Source organism: Symsagittifera roscoffensis, chromosome 1 (genome assembly GCF_963678635.1).
Source record: "Symsagittifera roscoffensis chromosome 1, txSymRosc1.1, whole genome shotgun sequence".
In the NCBI taxonomy this organism is placed as follows: Eukaryota; Metazoa; Xenacoelomorpha; order Acoela; family Convolutidae; genus Symsagittifera; species Symsagittifera roscoffensis.
Genome location: NC_087062.1, coordinates 69,675,880 through 69,688,099, shown reverse-complemented (window position 1 = coordinate 69,688,099; position 12,220 = coordinate 69,675,880). Strand labels below are relative to the sequence as shown.

General features: G+C 37.1%; 2 protein-coding genes across 2 annotated transcripts in view; both read right to left on the bottom strand.

Annotated features, from left to right (window-relative positions):
* Positions 1-12,220, bottom strand: part of LOC134848302 (uncharacterized) — a 386,969-nt gene that overhangs the window by 305,563 nt on the left and 69,186 nt on the right. The gene's annotated exons all lie outside the window — the stretch shown is intronic.
* LOC134839552 (N-lysine methyltransferase KMT5A-like) lies at positions 2,541-3,358 on the bottom strand. The gene is made up of 2 exons (XM_063855145.1): positions 3,166-3,358; positions 2,541-2,941 (listed from the first exon to the last, which is right to left on the bottom strand). The coding sequence occupies exons 1-2, from the start codon at positions 3,356-3,358 to the stop codon at positions 2,541-2,543; spliced, it is 594 nt and encodes a 197-aa protein (XP_063711215.1).

Here is a 12,220-nt window from a genome sequence, read left to right as displayed (position 1 = left end):
TCATTGTTGTTCCATTCATTAGTTCTACTGGGTTAGCTATCGTTGCAGAAGCGGATTTGCTCTTTGGTATTATTTTGTCGGAAAAGGATGTCGTTACAAATCGGTAGTTTCCACTAGCTTCTGGTCTCGGCTACTGAATGTTTCTTCAGTTTTGACAACCAAAAAATACATCGACAGATTTTTTGGGGTTGTTATTGTGTTAATGCGTTGTGGGTATGCTGACGGTTCATGGGAATACTACGTTTTTGGTTTTGGTTTTTATGTTTCTGAAGTATGTCTTTTTTGTGTTTGTTCTTGATGCGATCTTTTGTGGTACAAGTTTTTTTTTTCATTTTTCAGGACACTGTGTGGCTAGTTAAGTAATCTTGATGTGTTCATTGTTGTTCCATTCATTAGTTCTACTGGGTTAGCTATCGTTGCAGAAGCGGATTTGCTCTCTGGTACTTTTTTGTCCGAAAAGGTTGTCGTTACAAATCGGTAGTTTCCACTAGCTTCTGGTCTCGGCTACTGAATGTTTCTTCAGTTTTGACAACCAAAAAATACATCGACAGATTTTTTGGGGTTGTTAATATGTTAATGCGTTGTGGGTATGCTGACGGTTCATGGGAATACTAAGTTTTTGATTTTGGTTTCTAAGTTTCTGAAATATGTCTTTTTTGTGTTTGTTCTTGATGCGATATTTTGTGGTACAAGTTTTTTTTTCATTTTTCAGGACACTGTGTGGCTAGTTAAGTCATCTTGATGTGTTCATTGTTGTTCCATTCATTAGTTCTACTGGGTTAGCGATCGTTGCAGAAGCGGATTTGCTCTCTGGTACTTTTTTGTCCGAAAAGGTTGTCGTTACAAATCGGTAGTTTCCACTAGCTTCTGGTCTCGGCTACTGAATGTTTCTTCAGTTTTGACAACCAAAAAATACATCGACAGATTTTTTGGGGTTGTTAATGTGTTAATGCGTTGTGGGTATGCTGACGGTTCATGGGAATACTAAGTTTTTGATTTTGGTTTCTAAGTTTCTGAAATATGTCTTTTTTCTGTTTGTTCTTGATGCGATATTTTGTGGTACAAGTTTTTTTTTTCATTTTTCAGGACACTGTGTGGCTAGTTAAGTCATCTTGATGTGTTCATTGTTGTTCCATTCATTAGTTCTACTGGGTTAGCGATCGTTGCAGAAGCGGATATGCGCTGTGGTGATTTTTTTTTCGAAAAAAGTTGTCGTCACAAAATGGTTGTTTCCACTAGCTTCTGGTCCTGGCTACTGAATGTTTCTTCAGTTTTGACAACCAAAAAAATACACTGCGACATTTTTTTTGGTTTGTTAAAGCGTTGTGGACATGCTGGTGGTTCATGGGAGTACTATATTTTGATTTTGGTTTTTATGATTCTGAAATTTGTCATTTTTTGTGTTTGTTCTTGATGCGATCTTTTGTGGTACAATTTTTTTTTTTCATTTTTCAGGACACTGTGTGGCTAGTTAAGTCATATTGATGTGTTCATTGTTGTTTTTTTTCATCAGTTCTACTAAGTTAGCGATCATTGCAGAAGCGGATTTTCTCGGTGGTATTTTTTTGTCCGAAAAGGTTGTCGTTACAAATCGGTAGTTTCCACTAGCTTCTGGTCTCGGCTACTGAATGTTTCTTCAGTTTTGACAACCAAAAAATACGTCGACAGATTTTTTGGGGTTGTTAATGTGTTAATGTGTTGTGGGTATGCTGACGGTTCATGGAAATACTAAGTTTTTGATTTTGGTTTTTCATTACGTCGCCAATCCGTGTTATTTCAATAGTCAGATTTGACTATTAGTGTACATGGATTCCGAATTCAAATGATATTACATGCACATGCCATGGATTCCGCGTTCAAATACTCGCATGGCGGCACGAACAGGCATATACGCAAAATCCCGGAATCCGGGACAATCAATTAAACCACCGAAAATTGGCAAAATCTCGGAATCCATGGTATAGCGAACAATTACTTGAATTCGGAATCCAGGACATGGTCCCGGAATCCGAGCCATTTTTACTCAACCACTAAACAAATAGTTGCTAAACAAATAGTTGATAAATTCAATACACTATAACCATGGAATCCAAGACGTTGGAATCCAGTGAGAAAAATGGCATGGAATCCAAGACTTTTATATTTTTGAATTAATCTGGCAGAAGTTTACAGTTTTTAAGCAATTTTATTCCATCTTTTTTGTTTAGTTTGTCCTACAAGTTATTATAACTGCAACTATAATATACGTGCTAAAATACTGTATTCCGATGAAAAAAGTTGTGGGTACAATCGTTTGATCAAACTTAGTTATAACTACTAACTAATTAGTTACTAAGTAATTAGTAATTTCGAGCGTGCCGAAATACTGTACATGTACTTCGATGAAAAAAGTTGTGGGTGCAAATGTTTGAACTACTACTAGTAGTAACTACACGTATGTAACATACAGGATGTTGAACATAAAATATATGGAACTTCCATTGAATGGGTGTAACACAACTTGAAAAGTTTCTAAGGTAAAAAAGCTGAGCTTGTGAACCTCACATGTTGAACATGTATCGAGCAACTTTATCGCCATAATCGTACCGTAGCTGTTCGAAAGGCTCAATGTTTCTTCGGACTTTGAATACAGCTAATCGTTTTGGCGGATCGAAGGCATTAAGAACAACTTCTATGATCTTCATATTCGCATCCAAATTCTTCTTGGAGTTTAGCGTGCTGTGATTAGCCAGTCGACCAAGACAGCGGTTGGTTGGATGTTCAACACACACTTCTGAAGAAGCATCGATGAAACGCTTCACAGGCGCGCCAATTTCCAGCACAAATTCAGTCGGAACAGAACGGTTCCTTATCAAATCTTGATATGTTTTATCTGTCACAGCAACCCCATGGTAGTCCATGATAATATCATCCTTCTGGAAGGCCTGTGTGCTGACAACGCCTGAATCAGAAAATGTTCAACATTTAAAGTTCAACTCTATATTATGTAACACAGTTACATGGCATTTTTCAATGGAATTCAAAAAACTGTATTGGTTGAAAACTTTATGACTTTTTAAAACTTTAAACTATAACGTTTGAATCAAAAAAGAAATTTTTTTGAAAAAGAAATTTTTGAAAGTTTTGGAAACTTGTCGTCAACGTTTTCAAGAAACGCAAGATTACCTCTTCCGAAGGTAGGGAAAACAACATCACAAATGCCAACCCATTCTTGCGTATCACATCTGTGGGCCAGAAGCGTTTGTGCGTCCAATGAAAGAAAGTTTCCAGTGCCTTTATTACTAATGCCGCTGGAATCAGAAAGCGGCTTTTGTTGTCGCTTGCTTTTCTCTTTCTGCAGCATGGCGATTTGGGACATGGCTTTCTTTAGGTCGTGATGAGTTTCCCATTTGTTTCGCTGGAAAAAACCCGACACGCGCGTCTCCGATACAACAAAGTTTGGATACTGTTTCACAAAAGCTTGTGCTCTAATTGTCTGTCTTATGTATCTTTGTTGATCTTGTCTACATCGCACAGCTTTTTCAACATCTTTGTAGGTGTGATTGACAATCTGGAAAAACGTGAGCGTATTGTTTCATACATCCAATTGATAAATTGTGATACTGTATAAAAAAACTGTGAAGTACAAATCAGCTGAAACAGTCGAAACTTTCCGAAAGTTTCCGAGTCGAAACGTTTCTTAAATAAAAAAATTCTTGGAAAATCAAAGTAGCACCTTGTGAATTTCCTGCGTTTTGTGTTTCACCAGTTGAAAGGCAGGATCTTTTGACAAAGGCATGAATTTTGCCACTTGACGATCGAGCAATGTCTTGGGTCGCTTAGCAGGCTGCATTTGAGCAGAAATCTAAACAGATCCTTCTAGAACGAATTCCCCGTTGTGTTCAAATCATATTAGGAAGTTCAACTTCCACAGACTTATAAGTTAAAAGTTTAAACGTACCATGTCAGAAACTGTGGCGGCAATTCTATTCACACGAAACTTGGTGTTTCCACTGGAGTTCACAAAAAAAGTTCTGTTTTGACTTGGATTGGTTGCTCAGGGAAAGATCGGGTGAAAGAAATATTTTCTTCCGGGACACTCTGAGGTAAGAAATGTGGTCGAACTTCAGTGTGATAAAGTTTCAAACCCTGTACGAGCCATCGCGGCAAAATGTGATTCGAACGTTCAGTAGACACTAAACAAACAGTTTCACAATTTTGAAAAAAAGTTATACGGAAGAAATTCAAGATGACTCACTTTCACTTGGTTCAATTGAAACCGTTAGACAAGTATCGTCCTCATCTGACAATACCACAAACGCTTGTGCAACTGCATGAACAGACATGCAGCTTATGGTTTTTTCTAGCATTGATGGCACGACATAACAGTATAAGAAGGCTGTCACAAGTTGAAATAACGAAACACGTTGTTTATGGGTTGTTTTTTCATCAGTTCTACTAAGTTAGCGATCATTGCAGAAGCGGATTTTCTCGGTGGTACTTTTTTGTCCGAAAAGGTTGTCGTTACAAATCGGTAGTTTCCACTAGCTTCTGGTCTCGGCTACTGAATGTTTCTTCAGTTTTGACAACCAAAAAATACGTCGACAGATTTTTTGAGGTTGTTAATGTGTTAATGTGTTGTGGGTATGCTGACGGTTCATGGGAATACTAAGTTTTTGATTTTGGTTTTTCATTACGTCGCCAATCCGTGTTATTTCAATAGTCAGATTTGACTATTAGTGTACATGGATTCCGAATTCAAATGATATTACATGCACATGCCATGGATTCCGCGTTCAAATACTCGCATGGCGGCACGAACAGGCATATACGCAAAATCCCGGAATCCGGGACAATCAATTAAACCACCGAAAATTGGCAAAATCCCGGAATCCATGGTATAGCGAACAATTACTTGAATTCGGAATCCAGGACATGGTCCCGGAATCCGAGCCATTTTTACTCAACCACTAAACAAATAGTTGCTAAACAAATAGTTGATAAATTCAATACACTATAACCATGGAATCCAAGACGTTGGAATCCAGTGAGAAAAATGGCATGGAATCCAAGACTTTTATATTTTTGAATTAATCTGGCAGAAGTTTACAGTTTTTAAGCAATTTTATTCCATCTTTTTTGTTTAGTTTGTCCTACAAGTTATTATAACTGCAACTATAATATACGTGCTAAAATACTGTATTCCGATGAAAAAAGTTGTGGGTACAATCGTTTGATCAAACTTAGTTATAACTACTAACTAATTAGTTACTAAGTAATTAGTAATTTCGAGCGTGCCGAAATACTGTACATGTACTTCGATGAAAAAAGTTGTGGGTGCAAATGTTTGAACTACTACTAGTAGTAACTACACGTATGTAACATACAGGATGTTGAACATAAAATATATGGAACTTCCATTGAATGGGTGTAACACAACTTGAAAAGTTTCTAAGGTAAAAAAGCTGAGCTTGTGAACCTCACATGTTGAACATGTATCGAGCAACTTTATCGCCATAATCGTACCGTAGCTGTTCGAAAGGCTCAATGTTTCTTCGGACTTTGAATACAGCTAATCGTTTTGGCGGATCGAAGGCATTAAGAACAACTTCTATGATCTTCATATTCGCATCCAAATTCTTCTTGGAGTTTAGCGTGCTGTGATTAGCCAGTCGACCAAGACAGCGGTTGGTTGGATGTTCAACACACACTTCTGAAGAAGCATCGATGAAACGCTTCACAGGCGCGCCAATTTCCAGCACAAATTCAGTCGGAACAGAACGGTTTCTTATCAAATCTTGATATGTTTTATCTGTCACAGCAACCCCATGGTAGTCCATGATAATATCATCCTTCTGGAAGGCCTGTGTGCTGACAACGCCTGAATCAGAAAATGTTCAACATTTAAAGTTCAACTCTATATTATGTAACACAGTTACATGGCATTTTTCAATGGAATTCAAAAAACTGTATTGGTTGAAAACTTTATGACTTTTTAAAACTTTAAACTATAACGTTTGAATCAAAAAAGAAATTTTTTTGAAAAAGAAATTTTTGAAAGTTTTGGAAACTTGTCGTCAACGTTTTCAAGAAACGCAAGATTACCTCTTCCGAAGGTAGGGAAAACAACATCACAAATGCCAACCCATTCTTGCGTATCACATCTGTGGGCCAGAAGCGTTTGTGCTTCCAATGAAAGAAAGTTTCCAGTGCCTTTATTACTAATGCCGCTGGAATCAGAAAGCGGCTTTTGTTGTCGCTTGCTTTTCTCTTTCTGCAGCATGGCGATTTGGGACATGGCTTTCTTTAGGTCGTGATGAGTTTCCCATTTGTTTCGCTGGAAAAAACCCGACACGCGCGTCTCCGATACAACAAAGTTTGGATACTGTTTCACAAAAGCTTGTGCTCTAATTGTCTGTCTTATGTATCTTTGTTGATCTTGTCTACATCGCACAGCTTTTTCAACATCTTTGTAGGTGTGATTGACAATCTGGAAAAACGTGAGCGTATTGTTTCATACATCCAATTGATAAATTGTGATACTGTATAAAAAAACTGTGAAGTACAAATCAGCTGAAACAGTCGAAACTTTCCGAAAGTTTCCGAGTCGAAACGTTTCTTAAATAAAAAAATTCTTGGAAAATCAAAGTAGCACCTTGTGAATTTCCTGCGTTTTGTGTTTCACCAGTTGAAAGGCAGGATCTTTTGACAAAGGCATGAATTTTGCCACTTGACGATCGAGCAATGTCTTGGGTCGCTTAGCAGGCTGCATTTGAGCAGAAATCTAAACAGATCCTTCTAGAACGAATTCCCCGTTGTGTTCAAATCATATTAGGAAGTTCAACTTCCACAGACTTATAAGTTAAAAGTTTAAACGTACCATGTCAGAAACTGTGGCGGCAATTCTATTCACACGAAACTTGGTGTTTCCACTGGAGTTCACAAAAAAAGTTCTGTTTTGACTTGGATTGGTTGCTCAGGGAAAGATCGGGTGAAAGAAATATTTTCTTCCGGGACACTCTGAGGTAAGAAATGTGGTCGAACTTCAGTGTGATAAAGTTTCAAACCCTGTACGAGCCATCGCGGCAAAATGTGATTCGAACGTTCAGTAGACACTAAACAAACAGTTTCACAATTTTGAAAAAAAGTTATACGGAAGAAATTCAAGATGACTCACTTTCACTTGGTTCAATTGAAACCGTTAGACAAGTATCGTCCTCATCTGACAATACCACAAACGCTTGTGCAACTGCATGAACAGACATGCAGCTTATGGTTTTTTCTAGCATTGATGGCACGACATAACAGTATAAGAAGGCTGTCACAAGTTGAAATAACGAAACACGTTGTTTATGGGTTGTTTTTTCATCAGTTCTACTAAGTTAGCGATCATTGCAGAAGCGGATTTTCTCGGTGGTACTTTTTTGTCCGAAAAGGTTGTCGTTACAAATCGGTAGTTTCCACTAGCTTCTGGTCTCGGCTACTGAATGTTTCTTCAGTTTTGACAACCAAAAAATACATCGACAGATTTTTTGGGGTTGTTAATGTGTTAATGCGTTGTGGTTATGCTGACGGTTCATGGGATTAATAAGTTTTTGATTTTGGTTTTTATGTTTCTGAAATATGTCTTTTTGTGTTTGTTCTTAATGCGATATTTTGTGGTTCAAGTTTTTTTTTCATTTTTCAGGACACTGTGTGGCTAGTTAAGTCATCTTGATGTGTTCATTGTTGTTCCATTCATTAGTTCTACTGGGTTAGTTATCGTTGCAGAAGCGGATTTGCTCTTTGGTATTATTTTGTCGGAAAAGGTTGTCGTTACAAATCGGTAGTTTCCACTAGCTTCTGGTCTCGGCTACTGAATGTTTCTTCAGTTTTGACAACCAAAAAATACATCGACAGATTTTTTGGGGTTGTTATTGTGTTAATGCGTTGTGGGTATGCTGACGGTTCATGGGAATACTACGTTTTTGGTTTTGGTTTTTATGTTTCTGAAATATGTCTTTTTTGTGTTTGTTCTTGATGCGATCTTTTGTGGTACAAGTTTTTTTTTCATTTTTCAGGACACTGTGTGGCTAGTTAAGTAATCTTGATGTGTTCATTGTTGTTCCATTCATTAGTTCTACTGGGTTAGCTATCGTTGCAGAAGCGGATTTGCTCTCTGGTACTTTTTTGTCCGAAAAGGTTGTCGTTACAAATCGGTAGTTTCCACTAGCTTCTGGTCTCGGCTACTGAATGTTTCTTCAGTTTTGACAACCAAAAAATACATCGACAGATTTTTTGGGGTTGTTAATGTGTTAATGCGTTGTGGGTATGCTGACGGTTCATGGGAATACTAAGTTTTTGATTTTGGTTTCTAAGTTTCTGAAATATGTCTTTTTTGTGTTTGTTCTTGATGCGATATTTTGTGGTACAAGTTTTTTTTTTCATTTTTCAGGACACTGTGTGGCTAGTTAAGTCATCTTGATGTGTTCATTGTTGTTCCATTCATTAGTTCTACTGGGTTAGCGATCGTTTCAGAAGCGGATATGCGCTGTGGTGATTTTTTTTTCGAAAAAAGTTGTCGTCACAAAATGGTTGTTTCCACTAGCTTCTGGTCCTGGCTACTGAATGTTTCTTCAGTTTTGACAACCAAAAAATACATCGACAGATTTTTTGGGGTTGTTATTGTGTTAATGCGTTGTGGACATGCTGGTGGTTCATGGGAGTACTATATTTTGATTTTGATTTTTATGATTCTGAAATTTGTCATTTTTTGTGTTTGTTCTTGATGCGATCTTTTGTGGTACAATTTTTTTTTTCATTTTTCAGGACACTGTGTGGCTAGTTAAGTCATATTGATGTGTTCATTGTTGTTTTTTTTCATCAGTTCTACTAAGTTAGCGATCATTGCAGAAGCGGATTTTCTCGGTGGTATTTTTTTGTCCGAAAAGGTTGTCGTTACAAATCGGTAGTTTCCACTAGCTTCTGGTCTCGGCTACTGAATGTTTCTTCAGTTTTGACAACCAAAAAATACGTCGACAGATTTTTTGAGGTTGTTAATGTGTTAATGTGTTGTGGGTATGCTGACGGTTCATGGGAATACTAAGTTTTTGATTTTGGTTTTTCATTACGTCGCCAATCCGTGTTATTTCAATAGTCAGATTTGACTATTAGTGTACATGGATTCCGAATTCAAATGATATTACATGCACATGCCATGGATTCCGCGTTCAAATACTCGCATGGCGGCACGAACAGGCATATACGCAAAATCCCGGAATCCGGGACAATCAATTAAACCACCGAAAATTGGCAAAATCCCGGAATCCATGGTATAGCGAACAATTACTTGAATTCGGAATCCAGGACATGGTCCCGGAATCCGAGCCATTTTTACTCAACCACTAAACAAATAGTTGCTAAACAAATAGTTGATAAATTCAATACACTATAACCATGGAATCCAAGACGTTGGAATCCAGTGAGAAAAATGGCATGGAATCCAAGACTTTTATATTTTTGAATTAATCTGGCAGAAGTTTACAGTTTTTAAGCAATTTTATTCCATCTTTTTTGTTTAGTTTGTCCTACAAGTTATTATAACTGCAACTATAATATACGTGCTAAAATACTGTATTCCGATGAAAAAAGTTGTGGGTACAATCGTTTGATCAAACTTAGTTATAACTACTAACTAATTAGTTACTAAGTAATTAGTAATTTCGAGCGTGCCGAAATACTGTACATGTACTTCGATGAAAAAAGTTGTGGGTGCAAATGTTTGAACTACTACTAGTAGTAACTACACGTATGTAACATACAGGATGTGGAACATAAAATATATGGAACTTCCATTGAAGCGGATTTGCTCTTTGGTATTATTTTGTCGGAAAAGGTTGTCGTTACAAATCGGTAGTTTCCACTAGCTTCTGGTCTCGGCTACTGAATGTTTCTTCAGTTTTGACAACCAAAAAATACATCGACAGATTTTTTGGGGTTGTTATTGTGTTAATGCGTTGTGGGTATGCTGACGGTTCATGGGAATACTACGTTTTTGGTTTTGGTTTTTATGTTTCTGAAATATGTCTTTTTTGTGTTTGTTCTTGATGCGATCTTTTGTTGTACAAGTTTTTTTTTCATTTTTCAGGACACTGTGTGGCTAGTTAAGTAATCTTGATGTGTTCATTGTTGTTCCATTCATTAGTTCTACTGGGTTAGCGATCGTTTCAGAAGCGGATATGCGCTGTGGTGATTTTTTTTTCGAAAAAAGTTGTCGTCACAAAATGGTTGTTTCCACTAGCTTCTGGTCCTGGCTACTGAATGTTTCTTCAGTTTTGACAACCAAAAAATTACACTGCGACATTTTTTTTGGTTTGTTAAAGCGTTGTGGACATGCTGGTGGTTCATGGGAGTACTATATTTTGATTTTGGTTTTTATGATTCTGAAATTTGTCATTTTTTGTGTTTGTTCTTGATGCGATCTTTTGTGGTACAATTTTTTTTTTCATTTTTCAGGACACTGTGTGGCTAGTTAATTCATATTGATGTGTTCATTGTTGTTTTTTTTTCATCAGTTCTACTAAGTTAGCGATCATTGCAGAAGCGGATTTTCTCGGTGGTATTTTTTTGTCCGAAAAGGTTGTCGTTACAAATCGGTAGTTTCCACTAGCTTCTGGTCTCGGCTACTGAATGTTTCTTCAGTTTTGACAACCAAAAAATACGTCGACAGATTTTTTGAGGTTGTTAATGTGTTAATGTGTTGTGGGTATGCTGACGGTTCATGGGAATACTAAGTTTTTGATTTTGGTTTTTCATTACGTCGCCAATCCGTGTTATTTCAATAGTCAGATTTGACTATTAGTGTACATGGATTCCGAATTCAAATGATATTACATGCACATGCCATGGATTCCGCGTTCAAATACTCGCATGGCGGCACGAACAGGCATATACGCAAAATCCCGGAATCCGGGACAATCAATTAAACCACCGAAAATTGGCAAAATCCCGGAATCCATGGTATAGCGAACAATTACTTGAATTCGGAATCCAGGACATGGTCCCGGAATCCGAGCCATTTTTACTCAACCACTAAACAAATAGTTGCTAAACAAATAGTTGATAAATTCAATACACTATAACCATGGAATCCAAGACGTTGGAATCCAGTGAGAAAAATGGCATGGAATCCAAGACTTTTATATTTTTGAATTAATCTGGCAGAAGTTTACAGTTTTTAAGCAATTTTATTCCATCTTTTTTGTTTAGTTTGTCCTACAAGTTATTATAACTGCAACTATAATATACGTGCTAAAATACTGTATTCCGATGAAAAAAGTTGTGGGTACAATCGTTTGATCAAACTTAGTTATAACTACTAACTAATTAGTTACTAAGTAATTAGTAATTTCGAGCGTGCCGAAATACTGTACATGTACTTCGATGAAAAAAGTTGTGGGTGCAAATGTTTGAACTACTACTAGTAGTAACTACACGTATGTAACATACAGGATGTTGAACATAAAATATATGGAACTTCCATTGAATGGGTGTAACACAACTTGAAAAGTTTCTAAGGTAAAAAAGCTGAGCTTGTGAACCTCACATGTTGAACATGTATCGAGCAACTTTATCGCCATAATCGTACCGTAGCTGTTCGAAAGGCTCAATGTTTCTTCGGACTTTGAATACAGCTAATCGTTTTGGCGGATCGAAGGCATTAAGAACAACTTCTATGATCTTCATATTCGCATCCAAATTCTTCTTGGAGTTTAGCGTGCTGTGATTAGCCAGTCGACCAAGACAGCGGTTGGTTGGATGTTCAACACACACTTCTGAAGAAGCATCGATGAAACGCTTCACAGGCGCGCCAATTTCCAGCACAAATTCAGTCGGAACAGAACGGTTCCTTATCAAATCTTGATATGTTTTATCTGTCACAGCAACCCCATGGTAGTCCATGATAATATCATCCTTCTGGAAGGCCTGTGTGCTGACAACGCCTGAATCAGAAAATGTTCAACATTTAAAGTTCAACTCTATATTATGTAACACAGTTACATGGCATTTTTCAATGGAATTCAAAAAACTGTATTGGTTGAAAACTTTATGACTTTTTAAAACTTTAAACTATAACGTTTGAATCAAAAAAGAAATTTTTTTGAAAAAGAAATTTTTGAAAGTTTTGGAAACTTGTCGTCAACGTTTTCAAGAAACGCAAGATTACCTCTTCCGAAGGTAGGGAAAACAACATCACAAATGC